The sequence below is a fragment of the Macaca fascicularis genome, chromosome X (genome assembly GCF_037993035.2).
Source record: "Macaca fascicularis isolate 582-1 chromosome X, T2T-MFA8v1.1".
Classification (NCBI taxonomy): Eukaryota; Metazoa; Chordata; class Mammalia; order Primates; family Cercopithecidae; genus Macaca; species Macaca fascicularis.
Genome location: NC_088395.1, coordinates 93,251,307 through 93,275,074, shown reverse-complemented (window position 1 = coordinate 93,275,074; position 23,768 = coordinate 93,251,307). Strand labels below are relative to the sequence as shown.

Below are 23,768 nucleotides of genomic sequence, written 5' to 3'. Positions count from 1 at the left end.
ATATATTGAGGAGATATTTTGATACAGGTATACAAAACATAATAATCACTTTAGGGTAAACAGGTTATCTATCACCTCAGGTATTTATCCTTTGTGTTATCCACAAAAAATACAATCCAATTACACTCTTTTAGTTATATTTAAATGTGCAATTAAATTATTTTTGACTATAGTAACCCTGTTGTGCTAGCAAATACTAGGTTTTATTCATTCTTTCTATTTTTGTACCCATTAACCCTCCCCACATCACCTCCTCACCTCACCCCCCACTACCCTTGTGAGTCACCTTCTACTCTCTATCTCCATGTATTCACTCATTTTAATTTTTAGCTCCCACAAATAAGTGAGAATATGCAGAGACTGTCTTTCCATGCCTGGCTTACTCCACTTAACATATTAACCTCCAGTTCCATCAACGTTGTTGCAAATGTCAGGATCTTGTTATATTTTTATGGTTGAATACTACTTCATTATATATATATATATATATACACACACACACACACACACACACACAATATGTATATATATATACACTACATATTAAAATACAAATATATGTATTTTATGGCTTGATTAATTGGACAGTTTCAGAACTTCAAGCGAAACATTTGTTTTCTATACCTTACTTAATTGAAGAGAAAAAAAGATAATATCAAGAAAGAAAATCTATCAGAGATGTAGTCAAAATAGTAATTCCCAGAGTAGATCCTGAGGTCAGGTCAGGTCTCATCTGAAGTCTGGTAACTATTTTGTAAACAAAATATTAGTCAAGCCAAATTAAGGAAAATCTCCTTTATCAGCTGCATCTCAATCTCTAGGCTTATTGATTGAGATTCATTATAAAAGAAAGAAATTAGATTATGTAGCTTAAACTATACTAGAAAATTGATTCAAACATTAGAAGCATAATGTTATGATGGAAAGATCAAGGAACTATGAATCAGTGCTAGATCTCTCACTACCTAGCTGTGTGATTACTGGCCAATTTCTCATGCTTCATACATCATCTGTAGTATGAAAGGTTGGGATTTAATTATCTGAAGTCACTTAGGACTCTAAATTTTAATTTTAGAGATCTTCGTCAATAAGATTGTAAACAACAGGCGCTTTATAGTTAACCTAAAAATGTAATTGATCAAAACTTTATAGTAATCAAACATAAAATTTCCTCAAGCCATGTCCTCAACTCTTACCCAACTTCTGTAAATGTCCTGGGGTCTCTGAGAATCACTATTTGAAAATGACTGTCTAGGGGAATAGTACAGTGTGTTTATTTTTTTGAAGGCTTATTTTATTTTAATGATTGATCTACGCAATACCGAGGCCATTATGTACAGATAAGTGAGGGGAGCTTTATTCCTTGGTCTCTTCTGCACTGGACAAAGTCTTGATGATATACCCGTTGGTCTGGAGGCACTCAACACAATGAGACAATCTGCTTAATGCTTCATTCAAAGCTATGCAATTTTTTTTTTCTGATGTTCAATTTCACCTTCTTCAAAGAACAGTTCAAATTCTACATCCTACAATTGAATCTCTTTCTGATCATCTAGAAGTAATTTTTTCTTTCTCTATATTGTCACAGTTCTTCTTGTTGCTTTTATCACATTCCATGTCAGAGTATAGTCATTTATATATTGATTCATTTTTATCTCCTCTCCTACCTAGATCATAAGCATTTGAAATACAGTGATTTTTTTTTGTCTTCTCTCCTCAGACTACCAACATATTGCCTTTATAACTGTTGGAATATTGTACATTGTGGAGCCTAATAAATATGAAAATTGAATTTTGTTGAGAATCTTATTCAAGAATTACTCTAATCCCTCATGGAGTGGTTTAGAAATAGTCACTAGCCACACTGCTTATTTCGTTTATGTACTTGCCCTTCATGGAATGTCTATTATTTGCTAGTCACTTCAAATATACAACTGGAATTACTTACAACAAAATTGAAAATAACTGCATTTTATCATAATCTAACACTCACTTCTATGTCACCACATAAATGATGGAAACATTCAATGTTTATCCCTCTGGATACCTCACAACCCACTCAATTGAATATTTACCAAATTGACTGCTTTTCTTTGGCCTGATTAGATCTAGTACTTATCTTGTGAACAAAGTTTGAATGTTTCTCCAAGATCTAGCTTTCCTTTGGATTAAATAGCCAATCTCCCAGTCCTACTTGAACCATAAGCATTGAGAAAGAACATTCCCATAACTAGTAATCAAACCATAAATGCTATGACCCCTGATCTCCCTTGTTGGAATTAGCTATTTCTGTCGCTTCTTGGAAGGCACCAAAGTAGATAAAAGTTGGAAACAAAGAGAAATCAAGCCCAGTCTTTGATCTCAGTTTAAATGGTGAGATAGGTGACCCAAAGAGCAACAAGACACACTAGTCCCCAGATTACCAAAAATTTTCGGATCTAAAATGCTTGAAATAAATTTTCATTTACAAATGATCATTTAGGAAACTGTAGTAGTTTCACTTTCCAGTAGAGCAGGGATTTCATTTATTCAGACTTTGAAATGCTTCAGAAACTTCATTTAAACCTATATAATAATAATTATTATTATACTTCAAGTCAGCTTCACTTCATTACATCAAGATAAGGATAATTAGATTGTAATCTCTGCATGGCCAAGGACAATCACTTCTGTCACTCAATTTCTATTGCACCAAGTATAACTTCGTACACAGATGGAAATCTATACTTTATTTTATCACAATGATAGAGATATTCAGAATTAGGCCAAATTATATCTAGACAGGAAAATTATTAACTATTTAGCAAGTTTAAAATTAGGCACCAGTATAGCTCTCATATATGATAGCTCATTACAAAGGAGACACATTAAAAACATTGTAGAATATCTTTTTCCAGAAACTGGTATTCCTGAGACAAACATGAAAGAAATTACTGTGTGAACTCTCACTAATTTTTATTGGTAGAAAACACTGCTTTATAACAACATTGTATTATAAGAGGCTTCCTTTAGAATATTGGTCATTTCTGAGTTACTTTAAGTTTTGAAAGCCAGTATGAGTTAACTGGCATTAGGATTAGGAATCTGATAATCAGTTTTCTCACTGTATCTTCATTTTAACATTTTTTTTTGAATTCCACGGTTTTGATAAAGTCAAATTCTCATTACAAACCAAGATTGAAGAGGAAGCATAACGTGGGAAAAGCAAACACTTTGGATTTAACTAGACACAAGACTCAAACTTAGGTCTGCAATTTACTAGCTTTGTGATTATAGGCAAGGCTGAACCTTTGTGCTTCTGTTTCCTGATCTATAAAATGGGAGTATTGAAAGTACTTTTTCTCAAGATTTAGGTAAAAATTAAATGAGTTATTATGTGAGATACTTAGTACATAGTAACTAATAACTATTCTTACTGTTGCTATTATTATTGTTTAGTGTTGTTTATTCTTATCTATGGGTTGTTTTCAGTTTCCAAGAACCCAATAAAATACACATTTTCCACTGATTCCCCAGTAAATTGCATCCAGGCTATGTAGAAAAAAGTCACTGTTAGCTCTGGTTGAAGTGCAGTTCTCATCTTGCATTTCACCATGAAAATTGTAACTTTACATGAGGCGATCTACACTGTCTTAAAGTCAGAGGACTTTCTCATACTGGTTTCATTCAATAATTTTCCTCTTTAATTGCTCTTACCACTTTCCTGAAAAATAAAGCCCCACCATGCTTGAATTTCCAGGAGTCTAGAAAAAGAGATGTAAAACTGCTGCCAATTTACCTATCACATTATGTTGAATTAAATTGCAGAATTAGTTTGGAAATCTTTGGATTCTAAAACCATCTTTAATTGCCTTTTTTTTTTCTAAAAATATTTGGGGGACAGGGCCAAGATGTTGAACTAGAAGCAGTTCATGTGCACTGCTCTTATGGAGAAGAAAGCAAAGGGCTAGAGAACACTGCCGTGCAGGCCAATCAACAGAGAAATCATGTAGGGATCCATCAAGGCAGCAGGCAGAAACAGAGAACAGAAAGGAACAAAGCTGGCCACTAACCTGTTAGATATCAGCATCTTAAAAAATATCGGCTGAGTGTGGTGGCTCACACCTGTAATCCCAGCACTTTGGGAGGCCGAGGCATGTGGATCACCTGAGGTCAGGAGTTCGAGCCTAGCCTGGCTAACATGGTGAAAACCCTTCTCTACTAAAAGTACAAAAATTAGCCGGGTGTGGTGGTGGGCACCTGTAATCTCAGCTACTTGGGAGGCTGAGGCAGGGAGAATTGCTTGAACCCAGGAGGCAGAGGTTGTAGTGAGCCAAAATCGTGCCACTGCACTCCAGCCTGGGTGATAGAATGAGACTCTGTCTCAAAAAAAAAAAAAAAAATAGGATTTCATATCCAGTCAAACTAAGCTTCATAAGCGAAGGAGAAATAAGATCCTTTTCAGACAAGCATATGCTGAGGGAATTCATTACCAAATGGAAAAACATTTCATGTTCTTCAATAGGAAGAATCAATATTGTTAAAATGGCTAGGAGAACCTCTCAAACATGGACAGGCTGAGTGAGTGAGAGCTCCCAGGGAGATTCCTGCTCCCCACAGGGACCTGTGTAAGACTGGGAATGGGAAATCACCCTGCTCACCCGCACCCTTCCACCACACTTTTAGACTGAGGCAAAGAGTCACCTGAAGGTTTTGTGGGGGCAACTCCCAAGTCCAAGAGGACCTCCACAAGTCTTGGACCCTGGGACAAACCAGCACAGGTGTCACAGCACCAATGGAGGCCACAGTTGCAATGCCGGGGAGCATTAACATTGTTCCACCACTGCTTTTCAGCCAGGGCTCAGCTCCAGCTTCTGGCCCATCAGTCCTGCTTTGACCCAAACTTGGCTACCACCACCCAACTCTGCCACTGGTAGCCAATCGAGCAACAATTGCTAGAACCTCCATATGTTCCTCTACTAATAGCATCTTTAACAAAATTTCAGTCTTTTGATCATTTTTTAAAAAGAAAAAAGAATGAAAAGGAACAAACAAAATATCTGAGAAATGTGGAAGTATGTAAACCCCCACAAGCACTTCACATGAAGATTTTCCCCAAGACACATAATCATCAGATTCTACAAGGCTGACATGTAAGAAAAAATGGTAAAGGCAGCTAGAGAAAAAGGACAGGTCACCTACATAAGGAAGCCCATCAGAATAACAGCAAATCTCTCAGCAGAAACCCTACAAGCCAGAAGAGGTCGGGGGCCTATAGTCAACACTGTTACAGAAAGGAAATTCCAACCAAGAACTTAATATCCGTGACTGGGCGCGGTAGCTCACACCTATAATCCCAGCACTTTGGGATGCCGAGGCAGGTGGATCACCTGAGATCAGGAGTTCGAGACTAGTCTGGCCAACAAGGTGGAACCCCTTCTCTACTAAAAATACAAAAATTAGCCAGGCGTGGTGGCGGGCACCTGTAATCTTAGCTACTTGGGAGGCTGAGACAGGGAGAATTGCTTGAACCCAGGAGGCAGAGATTGTATTGAGCTGAGATCATGCCACTGCACTCCAGGCTGAGCGATAGAGTGAGACTCCGTTTCAAAAAAAAAAGAATACATATTTGGCCAAACTAAGCTTCATAAGTGAAGGAGACATAAGATCCTTTCCAGACAAGCAAATGCTGAGACAATTCATTACCAAATGGAAAAACATTTCATGTTCTTGGATAGGAAAAATAATATTGCTGAAATGGCCATACTGCCCAAAGCAATTTCCAGATTCAATGCTATTACTATCAAACTATCAATAATATTCTTCACATATCTAGAGAAAACTATTCTAAAATTCATATGGAACCAAAATAGATCCCAAATACCCAAAGCAATCCTAAGCAAAAAGAACAAAGCTGAAGGCATCACATTACTTGCCTTCAAATTATATTACATGGCTACAGTAAACAAAACTGCATACTGCAGGTACAAAACAAACACATAGACCAATGTTACAGAATAGCTAACCCAGAAATAAAGTCACAGACCTGAAACCATCTGATCTTTAATAAAGCTGACAAAAACGAGCAAGGGAAAAGGACACCCTGTTCAATAAATGGTGCTGGTATAACTGGCTAGCTCTATGCAGAAGACTGAAATTGGACCTCTTCTTTACAGCATATACAAAAAATCAACTCAAAGTGGATTAAATTCCTAAATATAAAACCTCAAACTGTAAAAACCTTGGGAGATAACCTAGGAAATACCGTTTTGGACATAAGAACTGGCAAAGATTTCATGAAGAAGATGCCAAAAGCAATTGCAATAAAAGTAAAACGTGAGAAATGGGACCTAATTAAAGTCAAGAGCTTCTGAACAGCAAAAGAAACTATCAACAGAGTAAGAAGGCAACCTAGAGAATGGGAGAAAATATTTGCAGTTGATACATCTGACAAAGGTCTAATATCAATAATTTTCAAGGAACTTAAACAAATGTGCAACCAAAAAACAACCCTGTTCAAATGTGGGCAAAGTAGATGGACAGACACTTTTTTAAAGAAAATATACATGTGACCAAGAAGCATATGATAAAAACCCAACACCATTGATTATTAGAGAAATGCAAATCAAAACCACAATGAGACAACATCTCACACCAGTCAGAATGGCTATTAATATAACGTCAAAAAATAAGAGATGCTGGCAAGGTTGTAGCGAAAGGGGAATGTTTATACACTGCTGATGGAAGGGTAAATTAGCTCAACCATTAGGGAAAGCAGTGTGGTGATTCCTCAAAGAACTAAAAACAGAAGTACTATTTGACCCAACCATCCCACTACTGGTTATACACCCAAAGGAATATAAATTGTTCTACCATTAAGATATATGCACACATATGTTCATTGCAGCACTTTTCACAATAGCAAAGACATGGAATCAACCTGAACGTCCATCAATGAGAGAGTGGATAAAGAAAATGTGGTAAATGTGCACCATGGAATACTATGCAGCAATAAAAAACAATGAGATCATTTCCTTTGCAGGAACATGGATGGAGTGAGGCCATTATCCATAGCAAACTGATGTAGGAACATAAAATCAAATACTACATGTTCTCACTTACAAGTGGGAGCTAAATGATGAGAACATATGAACAGAAAAAAAGGGAACAACAGGCACTGGGGCCTATTTGAGGGAGGAGGGGGTAGCAGGAAGAAGTTCAGAAAAGAAATAAAACTGTTGGGGACTATCTTTAGTACCTAAGTGGCAAAATAATCAGTATGTACACCAAAACCCCAAATCAAATATTTACCTATTTAACAAACCTGCACATGTACTCCTAAATCTAAAATAAAATTGGATACTTCTTAAATCTTTCCTGTATTTATGTGTCCATCCTTCCACTTATCCATCCATCCATCTTTCCATCTGTTCATCCATTCATTCATGTGTGTTGATAGTTATAATTCCACCTACCTTCAAAAGAGATCTGAGGGGTCTTATGATCAAGGCCAAGGTAAAATGATCACGGGGTAAAAGAAAGAAACAAGTAACATGAGAGGAGAGGACTTTCCACTCTACAAGTCACCTCTGTTTTCTTTTCCTTTCATCCATCTTTTCTTCTTTGCCTGCTCCCTGTTCTACCTCTTTTCATTAATCCCTATCGATAACGCCTGGAGTCACCCAGCACTTTCCTTTATCTAAGGAAATGGTACTCCAGCTGAAAAGACTTCAGCCCAGCCAACCTGGACTGTCAGCATTGCCTTTCAGTGGTAAATTATTTAGAATAGGATGGAGTAAGAAACCTGGGGTGATGCTGGAGTGCAGCAGTCTTTGTCAGGCAGAGAGCACAATGGCTAGCACTATAGGAATTATAATTCAATTCCACCACAGCAAAACAGTGAAGATAACTAAATGTTTCCAAAACGAAATTAAGACTTGTAACTGTTTTCTAATGTCAGTGTACAAATGCTAGCAATAGGGCTAAGCATCCCTCTTGAGTATCTTTATTTATTTATTTTTTATTTTTTTAGAAAATAGATACCCATTTTATTTGTCTTCGTGGTGTTGAATCTTCTTTTTATTATTATTATTATTATACTTTAAGCTCTAGGGTACATGTGCATAACATGCAGGTTTGTTACATATGTATACTTGTGCCCTGTTGCTGTGCTGCACCCATCAACTCGTCAGCACCCATCAACTCGTCATTTACATCAGGTATAACTCCCAATGCAATCCCTTCCCCCTCCCCCCTCCCCATGATAGGCCCCGGTGTGTGATGTTCCCCTTCCCGAGTCCAAGTGATCTCATTGTTCAGTTCCCACCTATGAGTGAGAACATGGATTAAGAAAATGTGGCACATATATACCATGGAATACTATGCAGCCATAAAAAAGGATGAGTTTGTGTCCTTTGTAGGGACATGGATGCAGCTGGAAACCATCATTCTTAGCAAACTATCACAAGAACAGAAAATCTTGAGTATCTTTATAACCAAAGTAGACATATCATTCTCTCCTCCATCCTCATCCCGCCTCTCTCCTGCCCCACAATAAAACAGTAAGAGTCACCTGTCTGGGATTCCAGAAGACACTCACCTGTGTTAGAATTAAGATCATCAGGCTCTGATTCAGTGCCATTTTGGCTTCCATTTCCCTGAAGAGTGTTCATAGCCATAAGCTTCATCTTCTGCAGTTTCATCGCCTCAGCCATTGCTGCAGCTGTTATACCTAAAATCAGAATTATTCCATTCCATTTATTTATTTATTTATATTAACAATTTCAACTTTTATTTTAGATTTAGGGGTACAAGTGCAGGTTTTTCACATGAAAATATTGCATGATACTGAGGTTTGGGCTATGGATGATCCTTTGTAAAATGGGGATGATTTCTTAATGTAATTGAAAGCTGGATAAGTTTATTTTACAGAGCTATGATGCATAGCACAAACCAAAAGTAACTTGAATTTGTTAATATTTTTAACAATGTATCTTTCAACTCTTATAATTCCTTCACGCTACAATGAATAGTTTATAAATTTAAAAAAATATATATTCAACATATATCTGATCCCCAATTTGAAACACAAATAAAACAAAGATAGTAAAGTGCAAATTGTTTAAAACATTCCAAGACTCTTGCTAATGTATTCTTTTGTCTGCTAAGAGTTTTGGATGGTTATTTTGGACAGAACTCACTATGTAATAAATTCCATCTAAACCAGCATTGTCAGTGGGAGCACTCCGAAATTCTAAAAGAAACACCTTTTAGTGTATATCCTCATTAGTGTATATCTAAAGGAACACTTTTCTAGTGCATATCCTTGCTGGCACTTTTATAAAGGATAGGCTGCCTCACCTGTGAGGATCAGCTTAGTGGGGAGGGGGAGAAGAAGGAAAAGACTTCAGGTATTCTTTCTACCTTTTTGTCTGCCTCATACTTACACACTGAGGAACCAAATGAATGAAAACATGGCATGCCACCTATATAGCCAGCATCTGTAGTATAGTTATAATCTTTTGTATTAATAAAAGTCAGATATTAAAATAAAGCTCTCAGCATAATGGTATAAATAAGTGGGGTGTGGGGGAATGGCCATGGATTAAAAAGTGAATATGTAAGTTTGAAATTATTTCTCCTAGGAAGTCTATATCAGACAACAACACAACCATATATAAGGAAACAAGTACTAAAAGTACCGGAACAATACATACTCCAACGATGTCCTCCAAAAAGTCTAGTGAATTCAACTTAATTATATTTAGATAATGTCCCTAATCATCTACTGGTACATTGCTACCATGGGCCAAAAAAAAAAAAAAATCATCATCATCATCTACTGGTACACTGCTACCATGGGCCAAAAAGAAAAAAGAAAAATCTGGTAGATTTTGAAGCATTATTTCAGAATTGAGTAAAATTCATCCTACCATAAAAATGTGATTCAAGGAAAAGAAGGCAAACATTGGTTGTTCAAAAAACAACAACAAACAACAACAACAACAACAAAAAACCATAACTGTCATTAGAAGATTCTGATTCTAAGAGGTAAGGTGAAGCTTTATCAAATATGTGAGGGGAGGTAAATACAGGCTAAACCATCTGTGTGTTTGGTAGAATAACTAAGGTTCTGTTTTGCCATTCTGTATTCCTATGATGCATAGAAAACTCCCAATGAAGCAAACTTTTCATTACATTAGATTGTCTCTAAATCATGGCAAAGAAAAAATCTGAAGGGAAATTTCCTTAATATCTAAACTGATGATATACATTTGTACATTATCTTGACGGTCCAAGAGATTTTGTTGCCACATCTGATTTAGCTTTATAAAATTCCAATCCCCCCAATAACCCATTCAGCTCCCAAAGGGTATGTCTAGACAGAAAATATGATGGCAATGATTTAAACAAATGGACCCTGCTTAGGACTACCATGACTGAGTGCCTCATAATCAAAACTGTATCAATAAGTTTCCAGAATTTACATTGGCTCCTCAGAACTGAATCCTGGCTATGGTAATGAGTGAATTAATAGGTATTTTGTTATTTGTAGGGTAAATAATGGATTCCAGTGAACAATATATGCTTCCTAACTCTGAAAACTAAAGGTATACAAATATCTAAACCCTCTCACAGATAAAGAAAATTCATGGTAAAATGTTTGTCTCATATGATGATATTAAGATAATTAATTAGCAAGACTCCCCACATATTTTTAATTCATACAAAAAATTAGGAACTAGTTTAATTCTTCAGTTTGCAGATGAGGAAACTGGGTCTCAGATTGAACCATTATAGGTCAGTTATTTAGGTGAAGATAGGGAGAAGTCTAAGTTTCCTGATGGAACCTAGATGTATTTGTTAAAGTCCTAAAGTAGCTCACACATGATTTAAAAAAAAAAAGTCTCTAAAGGATAAGATCCCCTTACTACATACGGTCATCAATTTTTGTTTTGTCTTTTATATAGCTCCTTATACTTGATTCAAAGTTTAGAGGTATAGCCTATATAACATATATTTTGTATTGCCTCATGGTCCAGAAAAAAATTATTATTTGACTTTTTATTTTATTTTTTGAAAACTAGTTAGTAGAGGTACGATTGAGATACAAAAATCTGTACATATATAATGTATACAACTTGATGATCTTGGAGTTAAGTATGTACCCATGAGACCATCACCATAATTTATACCATATTTGCAGTGACTTTAAGCTTATGAAACTCTTACATCCTATTTGTTTAGTCTTCAGTGCAGCACCTGAATATCTGTGTCTTCAGATAATACCACAGTTAAGGATAGGAAAGTAGTGGAAAAGATGTTTTGGTTCATATGAATTTTTCATAGCAATTTGGCCTTTTATTCAACTGTTCAATTAAATTCTTATCCTCAGGAAGCTTCTCAGTGTAACACTGATAGATTTAAAATAGCACTTTATCACCTGGCCACGAGTTCTCAAAATGCAGGTCTGGAATAATTCGTAAAAAGGGCAATACATAAAGCTGATTTGGGAGTTACTTAGTTAAATTTTACTTGGGAATCGAAATTTCAACTTGCACCAGACAACTAGAAAATAGTAAGTTAAATGAAAATGAAAAGATGCCTTTAAAAGTGAAAGTGCTACAATATAGGTAAAAACCCACACATATACCTAGAAGATACCTAGAAGTATAAAAGTTCTCCTTTTCAGTCACTGAATCTGAAAATAACACATTTATATTATGTTCAGATTACATATATTAAATTATTGAAATTGGTTGGGAAAGGCAGAGATTCAATTTTACTGAGAAAACATTCCCATTTTGCACTTACTGATAACTGAGCATTTACTTCTGTAAACTCAGTGCCTTCTATTCTTGTTCACTTAATTTCATTATTGCCTCAATGTCTAGTCACTGTAATTATTGACCAAGTCATAATGTATAGCCCTTATGGTACTCTATACTCTTCTTTTTATAATTTAAACATATTTATTAAGTTATTTGATTTGTTATTTTCTTTTTTAAAAACTACTTTACTGAGGTATGATTCAGATACAAAAAGCTGTAAATATATGTAATGCATAAACTTGATGAGATTGGACATACATATATATCCATGAGACCATCACCATAGTCTATACCATAAACCTCCATAAGTTTCTGCCTGTCTACTTTATTATTGTTGTTGTTTGTGTGATAAAAACACATAAAATAAGACCTACCCTCTTAGCAAAGTTTTAAGTATACAGTACAGTGTTGTTAACTATAGACACTATGCTGTACAGTAGATCTCTAGGACTTATTCATCTTGTACATCCGAAACTTTGCTCATCTCAGCTAATAGCATCCTGTTTCCTCCTCTCCCCAGTGCATGGCAACCACCATTCTAATCTCTGCTTCCATGAGATTGACTATTTTAGATTAATCATATAAGTGGTGTCATGGTGTATATCCATCTTTCTGGCTTATTTCATTTAGCATATCATCCTCCAGGTTTATTCATGTTGTCACAAATGGCAAGATTTCATTCTTTTTAAAAGCTGAATAATATTCCATTGTATATAATATATAAATACCAGGTTTTTTGAATCCATTCATCCATTGTTGGTCATTTAGGTTTTTTCATATATTGGCTATTGTTAATAAAGCAGCAATGAACATAGGAGTGCAGATATTTCTTTGAGATTCTGATTTTACCTCTTATATATATTCAGAAGTGGGATGGTTTGATGGTATGATAATTCTATTTTTAATTATTTAAGAAACCAAAATACTGTTTTCCATATTAGCTAAACTGTTTGTTGGTGATTTGTGTGTCTTCTTTCAATAAAAAAAAAATATTTTCAGCTCCGTTGCCTATTTATTTATTTATTTAAAGATATTTAGGATGTACAAGTGTCAGTTTCATACATCCATATATTGCATAGAGATAAGGTCTGGACTTTTAGTGTTTATTTTTCATTATTGAGTTGCAGGATATCCTTATATATTTTGCATACTAATCCTTTGTTATATACATGATTTGAAAATATATTATCCCATTCCATAGGTTGCCCTTTCACTCTGTTGACTGCTTTCTTTGCTGTGTAGAAGCTTTTTAGTTTGATATAGTACCACTTCATATTTGTTTGTGTTACCCATGCTTTTGGTGTCATATCCAAGAAATCATTGCCAAGACCAATGTCAAGAAATTTTATCCCTATGTTTTCTTCTATCAGTTTTGTCATGTCAGGTCTTATATTGAACTCCATTTTAAAAATAAAAGTATACATTTAAGGGGTACCAGTGCAGTTTTATGGATATATTGTGTATTGGTGAACTCTGAATTTTTAGTGTAACAGTCATCCGAACAGTTTGCATTGTACCCATTAAGTAATTTCTCAACCCTCACCCCCTACCTGCCCTCCCACCCTTCTGAATCTCCAATGACTATTACTTTACACTCTATGACCATGTATACTTGTCATTTAGCTCCCACTTGTAATATTCAGTGTTTGAATTTTCATTTCTGAGTTGTTGCACTTAACGGCCTCCAGTTTCACCCACGTTGCTGCAAAAGACATGTCATTCTTTCTTACAGCTAAATAGTCTCCCGTGGTGTATGTGTGTACCATATTTTCTTTGTTTTTAAAATTTTTATTTCAGGTTTGGGGGTACATGAGAAGGTCTGTTACATAGATAAACATATGTCACGGGGGTTTGTTGTACATATTATTACACCACCCAGATATTAATCACAGTACCCAATAGTTATTTATTTATTTATTTATTTTTTGCTAATATTCTCCACCATCCTCTCCCCTAAAGTAGACCCCAGTGTCTGTTGTTCCCTTCTTTGTATTCATAAGTTCCTATCATTTAGCTCTCACTTATAAGTGAAAACATGCAGTATTTGGTTTTCTGTTCCTGCCTTAGTTTGTTAAGGATGATAGCCTCCAGTTTCTTCCATGTTCCCCCAAAAGGCATAATCTTGTTCTTTTTTATGGCTGCATAATATTCCATAGGGTATATGTACCACATTTTCTTTATCCAGTCCATCATTGATGAACATTTAGGTTGATTCCATGTCTTTAGTATTGTGAACAGTGCTGCAATGAACATTTACATGCATGTGCCTTTCTGGTAGAATGCTTTATATTCTTCTAGGTGTATACCCAGTGATAGCATTGCTGGGTCAAATGGTAGTTTTGCTTTTAGCTCTTTGAGGAATCCCCATACTGCTTTGTACAAAGATTGAACTCATTCACACTCCCACCAACAGTGTATAAGTGTTCCCTTTTCTTTGTAACCTTGCCGGCATATGTTACTTTTTTTCTTTTTTATGATACTCATTTTGATGGAGGTGAGATGGTAGCACCTTGTAATTTTGATTTGCATTTCTATAATGATCAGTGATATAGGGTTGTTTTTCATATGCCTGTTGGATGCATGTATGTCTTCTTTTGAAAAGTGTCTGTTCATGTCCTTTGCCCACTTTTTAGAGAAATTGTTTTTATCTTGTAAATTTATTTAAGTCCCTTACAGATGCTGGACATTAGAATTTTGTCAGATGCATAGTTTGCAAATATTTTCTCCTATTCTGTAGGTTGTCTGTTTACTCTGTTAATAGGTTATTTTGCTGTGCAGAGCTTTGAGGTTTAATTAGATCTCATTTGTCAATGTTTGTTTTTGTTGTTCTTGCTTTTGGTGTCCTTCTCATGAAATCTTTGCCCATTCCTAGGTCCAGGATGGTATTGCCTGGGTTGTCTTCCAGGGTTTTTATAGTTTTGGTTATATGTTTAAGTCATTAATCCATATTGAGTTAATTTTTGTATATGCTTTAAGGAAGGGGTCCAGCTTCAATCTGCTCCATATGGCTAGCCAGTTATCCCAGCACCATTTATTAAATAGGAAGTCTTTTCCCCATTGCTTGTTTTTGTCAGCTATGTCAAAGATCAGAGGGTCATAGATATTCACCATTATTTCTGCACTCTCCATTTTGTTCCATTGGTGTATGTGCCTGTTTTTGTACCAATGCCACACTGTTTTGGTCACTGTAGCCTTGTAGTATAGTTTGAAGTAAGGTAATGTGATTCCTCCAGCTTTGTTCTTTTTGCTTAGAATTTCCTTGACTATTCCAGCTCTTTTTTAGTTCCATATAAATTTAATTTTTTCTAGTTCCATGAAGAATGTTTTTGGTAGTTTGATAGGAATAGCATTAAATTTGTACCTTGCTTTGGGCAGTCTAGCCATTTTAATTATGTTGATTCTTCCTATCCATGAGCAAGGAATGTTTTTCCAACCATTTGTGTCTTTGATTTATTTGAGCAGTGTTTTGTAATTCTCATTGCAGAGATCTTTCGCCTCCCTGGTTAGCTATATTCCTAGATATTTTAATTTCTTGTGACAATTATGAGTGGGATTGTCTTTCTGATTTGGCTCTCAGTGTGGCTGTTGTTGGTGTATAGGAATGCTAGTAATTTTTGTACATTGATTTTGTATCCTGCAACTTTGCTGAAGTTATGTGTCAGTTGAAGGGGCTTTGGCACCAAAACTATGGGATTTTTCTAGATATAGAATCATGTTGTCCACAAACAGAGATAGTTTGACTTCCTCTCTTCCTATTCAGTAGAGCCTTTGTTCTTTCCTTTGCCTAATTGCTCTGGCTAGGACTTCCCATACTATGTTGAATAGATGTGATGAAAGAGGGCATCCTTGTCTTGTTGCAGTTTGCTTGTTCCAGAATGCTTGTTCCAAGCATTCTCCTTGAGGAGAATGCTTCCAGCTTTTGCACGTTCAGTATAATGTTTACTGTGGGTTTGTCATAGAAGGTTCTTATTATTTCGAGGTATGTTCCTTCAAAACCTATTTCATTGAGAGTTCTTAACATGCAGAGTTGTTGAATTTTATCAAAAGCCTTTTCTACGTCTACGGAGATAATCATTTGGTTTTTGTCTTTAGTTCTGTTTAGTTCTGTTTATGTGATGAATCACATTTATTGATGTTCATATGTTGAACCAACCGCATCCCGGGGATGAAACCTACTTGATTATGGTGGATTAGCTTTTTGATGCCTTGCAAGATTTGGTTTGCAAATTTTTTTTTTTAATATATATATTCTTTTTTTTTTAAATTTATTTATTATTATTATACTTTAAGTTGTAGGGTACATGTGCATAACGTGCAGGTTTGTTACATATGTATACTTGTGCCATGTTGCTGTGCTGCACCCATCAACTCGTTATTTACATCAGGTATAACTCCCAATGCAATCCCTCCCCCCTCCCCCCTCCCCATGATAGGCCCCGGTGTGTGATGTTCCCCTTCCTGAGTCCGAGTGATCTCATTGTTCAGTTCCCACCTATGAGTGAGAACATGCGGTGTTTGGTTTTCTGTTCTTGTGATAGTTTTGCAAATATTTTTGTGGAGGTTTTTTGCATCAATATTCATCAAGGATATTCACCTGAAGTATTTTTTTTTTTTTTTTGTGGTGTGTCTGCCAGGTTTTGGTTTCAGGATGATGATGGTCTCTTAGAATAAGTTGGGGAGGAGTCCCTCCTCTTCAATTGTTTGAAATAATTTCTGTAGCAATTGTATGAGCTCTTCTTTGTACATCTGGTAGAATGTGACTGTGATTCCATCAGGTACTGGGCTTTTTTGGTTAGTAGGCTATTCATTATTGATTCAATTTTGGAGCTCGTTATTGGTCTGTTCTGGGAATCAGTTTCTTCCAGGCTCAGTCTTGGGAGGATGTATGTGTCCAGGAATCTATCAGTCTCTTCTAGGTTTTCTAGTTTGTGTGTGTAAAAGTGTTTGTAGTAGCTTCTGACAGTTGTTTTGATTTCTGTGGGGTCAGTAGTATCATATTCCCTTCATCATTTCTAATTGTGTTTATTTGGATCTTCTCCTTTTCTTTCTTAAGTAGTCTAACTAGTGGCCTATTTTATTTTATTTAAAAAAAAAAAATTACCCAAACAAACAATTCCTGGATTTACTGATCTTTTGAATGGTTTTTATGGGTCTCAATTTCCTTCAGTTCAGCTCCGATTTTTGTAATTTCTCATTTTCTGTGAGGTTTGGGGTTGATCTGTTCTTGCTTCTCTAATTCATTCAGCTGTGAAATTAACTTGTTAATTTGAAATCTTCCTAACTTTTTTATGTGGGCATTTAGTGCTATGAATTTCCCTGTTAACACTGCCTTCTATGTGTCCCAGAGATTCTGGTACGTTGCATCTTTGTTCTCATTATTTTTAAAGAACTTACTGATTTCTACCTTAATTTCATTATGTACCCCAAATCATTCAGGAGCATTTTGTTTAATTTTCATATAATTGTATATTTTTTTAGAGATTTTCATTGTGTTGATTTCTGTTTTTATTGAGCTGTGATCTGAAAATGTGTTTGGAATGATTTTGGTTCTTTTCCATTTGTTCGGGATTGTTTTACGTCCAATTATTTAGTTGATTTTAGAGTATCTGCCATGTGGCAATGAGAAGAATGAATATTCTGTTGTTTTAGGGTGAAGACTTCTTTGAAGGTCTATCAGATCCATTTGGTCCAATGCTGAGTTTATGTCCTCAATATCTTTGTTCATTTTCTTATTCAATGATCTACCTAATGCTGTCAGTGGAGTGTTGAAGTCTCCCACTCTTATTTTGTGGGAGTCTATGTCTCTTTGTATGTCTCTAAGAGCTTACTTTCTGAATCTGGATGTTCCTGTGTTGGGTATATTTATGATAGTTAGCTCTTCTTGTTGAATTGAACACTTTACCATTATGTAATTCTCTTCCTTGTCTTTTTTTTTAATCTTTATTGATTGGAAATCTGTTTTTCTGAAATTAGAATTGTAACTCCTGTTTTTCTTTTTTTTTGTTTTCAATTTGCTTGATAGATTTTTCTACATCCCTTTATTTTGAGCCTATGAGTGTCATGACATGTGAGGTGGATCCCTTGAAGACAGAATACTATGGGTTCTTGCTTTTTTATCCAGCTTGCCACTATGTACCTTTTAAGTGGGGCATTTAGCCCATTTACATTCAAGGTTCATATTGATATGTGTGGATTTGATATTGTCATTATGCTGTTAGCTGGTAACTATGTTGGCTTGTTTGTATGATTGCTTTACAGTGACACTGGTCTATGTGTTTAAGTGTGTTTTTGTATTAGCTGATAGTAATCTTTCCTTTCTATTTTAGTGCTCCTTTCAAGATCCCTTGTAAGACACTTCTAGTGGTAATAAAGTCCCTCAAAATTTGCTTATCTGAAGAGGATCTTATTTCTCCTTCACTTACGAAGCTATGTTTGGCTGGATATGAATTATTGGTTGAAGATTTTTTTTCTTTAAGAAGATTTATTATTATTGAATAAATATAGGCCCCTAATCTCTTAAGGCTTGTAGGATTTCAGTTGAGAGGTCTGCTGTTAGCCTCATGGGAATCCCTTTGTATGTGACCTGCCCTTTCTTTCTAGGTGCGTTGAACATTCTTTCTTTCATTTCAATCTTGGAAAATCAGATGCTTATGTGTCTCGGGGATGATCTTCTTGTGTAGAATCTTGTAGGAGTTCTCTGCATTTGCTGAATTTGACTGTTGGCCTCTCTAGCAAGGTTGGGAAGTTTTCATTGACAATCTTCTAAAATATATTTTCCAAGTTGTTTGCTTCTCCCCTTCCCTTTCAGGGGTGCCAGTGATTTGTAGATTTTGCCTCTTTACATAATCCCATATTATCTGGAGATTTTAGTCATTCATTTTTTTTTCTTTGTTTTTGTCTGACTGTCTCATTTCAGAGACCCAGTCTTCAAGTTCCAAGATTATTTTATCAACTTGGTTTATTCTACTGCTAACACTTGTGACTGCGTTGTGAAATTCTTCTATTGTGTTATTCAGCTCTGCCAGACACGTTAGGTTCTTCTTTACACTGACTGTTTTGTCCTTCAGCTCCTGTATTGCTTTATTGTGATTCATATTTTCCTGGGATTGGGTTTTGCCAACCTCCTAAATCTCAGTGATCTTTATTCCTATCCATATTCTGAATTCTATTTCTGTCATTCCAGGAAGTTTTGTCTGGTTAAGAACTCTTGTTGGAGGGCTGGTGTGATCATTTGGAGAATGTATGACACTCTGGCCATTTTAGTTATCAGAGTTCTTACGCTGGTTCTTTCTCATCTGTGTGTGTGGTTGTTCCTTTAATTGCAGTGTAAATTGAACACAGTCAATAGAGTTCTTTTTAGGATGTTTTCACCGGGCCAAGGCTTTGTGTAGAGTCTTTATTTGAAGCTGACTTTTTGTCTGTGGTTTCACAGAGGGAAATGTTAGTAAAGTATTGTTGGGGTTGAAGCTTTGAGATGTGATCCAGCAGGTGACACTTAGCCTTATTGGTCAGTTGGTAGACTCTTGCTTGGTTGTGTGGCTCCCCTATGTTTCCTCACAGTTGCAGCTGTGCTTCCCCCTCGTGCTCTGAAAGGGTGACTTCCTCTCCCCCTTGAGTGCTGGCTGTAGTTCATAACTTGGCACTCCTTAGTTGCCTACTGCAGTTCCTAGGCGATCTCAGTGTTTATGTTCCTTCCCCAGCTCAGAGGGAGCAGATGAAGACATCTTAGTGGTTGTGGCCAAGGGTTATTTTGCTTGACTCTTGGGGGATTTACCACAGAGAGAGATGCAGGTGTAAGCAATCACTCCATTCAGTCATCCCAAGAGGGCAGGTTTGTGCTTTGGTCCCAAGCCAAGGGGTTTACTGTCTGCTTATGAGTCGTGAGAGGTGCCTGAGGGATGTGGGAGACGAACTGGCCTCCTCTCCTTGTGTCAACTGCAGCTTGTTGGAGATGTGGATAAAGCACTTAGGGTCTTTACTTCTTCATTAGTCTGGGGGTGGCAAGGACAGTTCCACAGCAGAGGCAGCGGCTGAGAGGCTTTCGGTTGCCCTTGGAGGCTCTGTCCAGGGAGTTGCTGAGTTTGTACTGGCTCAATAGCTCTGGCGGGGTGTGGCTGGAAGCACAGACTGGAGGGCCTGTCCAGTGAGGAGATATGGGAACGGGCACCCGTGTAACAATCTGGCCACTTTTCCGTAGGGTTGCTGCAGTATGCTTAGGGCCCACTCCAGTCCCTAGTCACCTGGGATTTTCCAGAACCCAGAGGTGTCATCAGTGAAGGATGCAAAACAGCAAAGATGGTAGTCTGTCCCTCCCTCTGGGAGCTTTATCCCAGGGAGGTACAAACCTGTTGCTGTTCCAAAAGCACCTGTAGGAAGTGGGTAGAGACCCCAGTTGGGAGGTCCCTCTCAGTGAGGAGAAATAGGATCAGGCATCCACTTAAAGCAGCAGTCCGATCATGTTTTGGTAGATCAGCTGTGCTATGCAGGGGATCCCTTCTGCCCTGGGTCAGCTCAGAATCTTCAAAGCCTGATGGCTGGAACTACTAAAGTGCCCCAGTAGCAAAGAGGGTGGCCTGCCCCTCCACCAAGGAGCTCCGTCTTAGGGAGGTGCAATGCCACTACTTGTAGCTGGCTGGAATTCCAAACCAGTGGGTCTTATATTGTGATGTGCACTGGAAGTGGGGCCTGCAGGCTGTTACTGTTCAGCCCCCTGGATTCAGCCTCTTTCCTAGGGGTATGTACCATAGTCTAACCTACCACTTTGCAGGAGCTGCAGGTACTTTTGCCAGTAAGCCCAAGTATCTAAGGCTCCAGGGTCTCCAACGCATGCCTGAGCAGCTGCTCTGCCATAACTCCATGTAGCTCTGTCTGTCAGACTGAAGACTGAAGGCCCTGGTGGACTGGGTTCACAAGGACATCTCCTGACCCGAGGGTTGCAAAGATCTGTGGGAGAAGTGTGGTTTCCCAGAGTCGCTCATTCATTCACCACTTCCCTGGGCAAAGCTCCATGTTGCTCCCAGGTGGGCTGTTTTCCGGTCTTGCTTTTCTTCATTCTCTGTGGGTCAAGTTGTTTCCTGGATCAATTCCAATGTGAGTACCTGGATGTTACAGTTGAAGATGTTGCGTTTAGTCTCTCAATTTCTGTTCCTCTCTGTGAGAACCACACACACTAGCTGCTTCTATTTGGCCATCTTGGCCACTCACCGCTACCATATTTTCTTTATCCAGTCATTCACTGATGGACATTTAGGTTGATTCCATATCTTTGCTATTGTGACTAGTGCTGCAATAAACATATAAGTGCAGGTATATTTCGGATATAATGATTCCTTTTCCTTTTGGTAGATACCCCGTTGTGGGGCTGCTGGATCGAATGGTAGTCCTACTTTTAGTTCATTGAGCAATTTCCATACTGTTTCCATAGAGGTTGTACTAATTTACATTCCCACTAACAGTGTATAAGCATTTCCTTTCTCCATATCCTTACCAACAGTTGTTATTTTTTTTTTCCTTTTTAAAAATAGCCAGTCTGACTGTTATAAGATAATATCTCATTATGGTATTAATTTGAATTTATCTGATGAATAGTGACATTAAGCATTTTTTCACGTGCTTGTTTGCCATCTGTATGTCTTCTTTCAAAAATATCTATTCATGTCCTTTGCCCACTTGTTGATGCGGTCTTTTTTTTTTTTTTTATTTGTTGTTGAGTTGTTTAAGTTTCTTATAAATTATGACTATCAATCCCCTGTTGGATGCAGAGTTTGCAAATATTTTCTCCCACTCCGTCAGTGGTCTGTTCACTCTGTACATTATTTCTTTTTCTGTGCCAAAAGTTTTTAGTTTAATTCCCATTTGTCTATTTCTGTTTTTATTGTTTGTGCTTTTGAGGACTTAGTCATGAATTCATTGCTTAGACAATTGTCCAGATGAATTTTTCCTGGGTTTTCCTTGATATTTTTATAATTCCAGGTGTTACATTTAACTCATTAATCCATCTGGAGCTAGTTTTTTCATATGGTGAGAGACAGGGATCCAGTTTCATTCTTCTGCATATAGTAATCCAATGTTCCCAGCACCATTGAAGAGGGTGGGTGTCCGTTCCCCAGTGTATGTTTTGTCAACTTTGTTAAACATCAGTTGGCTGTACGTATATGGCTTTATTTCTGGGATCTCTATTCTGTTCCACTGATCTATGTGTCTGTTTTAACACCAGTTTCTTGTTGTTTTCATTAGTGTACCTCTAATGTATAATTTGGGATCAGGTACTGTGATGCCTCTGCCCTTGTTCTTTTTGCTTAAGATTGCTTTGGCTTTTCAGGCTCTTTTTTGGTTCCATATGAATTTTAGGATTTTTTTTTTTAAATGTTGTGAAAAATGACGTTGGTATTTTTTTAAATTTAACTTGTACTTTAGCATTTGGGGTACAAGTACAGGTTTAGTATGTAGGTAAACTTATGTCACGAGGGTTTGTTATGCAGATTCTTTCATCACTCAGGTACTATGCCTAGTATCCATTAGTTACTTTTCCTGGTCTGCTTCCTCCTCCCAACCTCCACTCTCTGGTAGGCCCCAGTATATGTAGTTCCCTTCTATGTGTCTATGTGTTCTCATCATTTAGCTCCCACTTATAAGTGAGGATATGTGGTATTTGCTTTTCTGCTCCTGCATTAGTTTGCTAAGGATAATATTCTGCAATTCCATCCACGTTCGTGCAAAGAACATGATTTTGTTCTTTTTTATGGCTGTGTAGTATTCCATGGTGTTTATATACTACATTTTCTTTAATCAGTCTACCACTGGTGGAAATTTAGGTTGATGCCATGTCTCTACCATTGTGAATAGTGCTGCAAATGTCTTTGGGTATAATAATACCATTCAACACAGCAATCCTGTAATGGGAATTGCTGAGTTGAATAGTATTTTTTTAGGACTTTGAGGAATAGCCACACTGTTTTCCATGATGGTTGAATTATCTTACACACCAACCAACAGTATATAAGTGTTCATTTTTCTCTGAAAACTAACAAGCATCTGTTTTTTTTTTTTCGGCTTTTTACTAATAGCCATTCTGACTCGTGCTAGATGGTATGTCATTGTGGTTTTGATTTGCATTTCTCTAATAATCAGTGATGTTGAGCTTTTTTTCATATGCTTCTTGGTCACATGTGTGTCTTCTTTTGAAAAGTGTCTGTTCATGTCCTTTGCCCACTTTTTAGTGGGGTTATTCAGTTTTTTTCTTGTAAATTTGTTTAAGTTTATTATAGATGCTGGATATTTAAACTTTGTCACAGGAATACATTGAAAAAATTTTCTCTCATTCTGTAGGTTACATATTTACTCTGTTGATACTCTCTTTTGCTGTACAGAAGCTCTTTAGTTTAATTAAACCTCATTTGTCAATTTTTTGTTGTTGTTGCAATTGCTTTTCGTGTCTTTGTCATGAAATCTTTGCCCATTCCTATGTCCAGAATGGTATTGTGTAGATTATATTCTAGGGTTTTTATAGTTTGGGGTGTTACATTTAAAACTTTAATCCATATTGAGTTAACTTTTGTGTATGATGTAAGAATGGGGTATTGTGTCAGTCTTCTGCATATGGCTAGCCAGTTATCCCAGTATCACTGAATAGGGATTTCTTTCCCCATTGCTTGTTTTTGTCAGTGTTGTCCAAGATCAGGTAGTTGTAGTCGTGTGGCCTTATTTCTGGGCTCTCTATTCTGTTTCATTGTTCTACGTGTCTGTTTCTGTACCAGTAGTATGCTGGCGTTTTTTTTGTTGTTGTTGTTAATTTGTTTGTTTTGAGATGGAGTTTCACTCTTGTTTCCCAGGCTGCAATGCAATAGTGGGATCTCAGCTCACTTCAACCTCTGCCTCCTGGGTTCAAGTGATTCTGCTGTCTCAGCCTCTTGAGTAGCTGGGATTACAGGCTCCTGCCGCTATGCCCAGCTCATTTTT

At 36.9% G+C, this 23,768-nt stretch overlaps 1 protein-coding gene across 8 annotated transcripts in view; it reads right to left on the bottom strand.

Moving 5' to 3' along the window:
* The window catches only part of DACH2 (dachshund family transcription factor 2), a 691,333-nt gene that overhangs the window by 183,667 nt on the left and 483,898 nt on the right, over window positions 1–23,768 (bottom strand). For all 8 annotated transcript variants that reach the window (XM_015444057.3, XM_015444056.3, XM_074029434.1 and 5 more), the window contains one exon: window positions 8,579–8,710. In XM_015444057.3, the coding sequence (XP_015299543.1) occupies window positions 8,579–8,710 (132 nt within the window). The remainder of the gene's footprint in view (window positions 1–8,578; window positions 8,711–23,768) is intronic.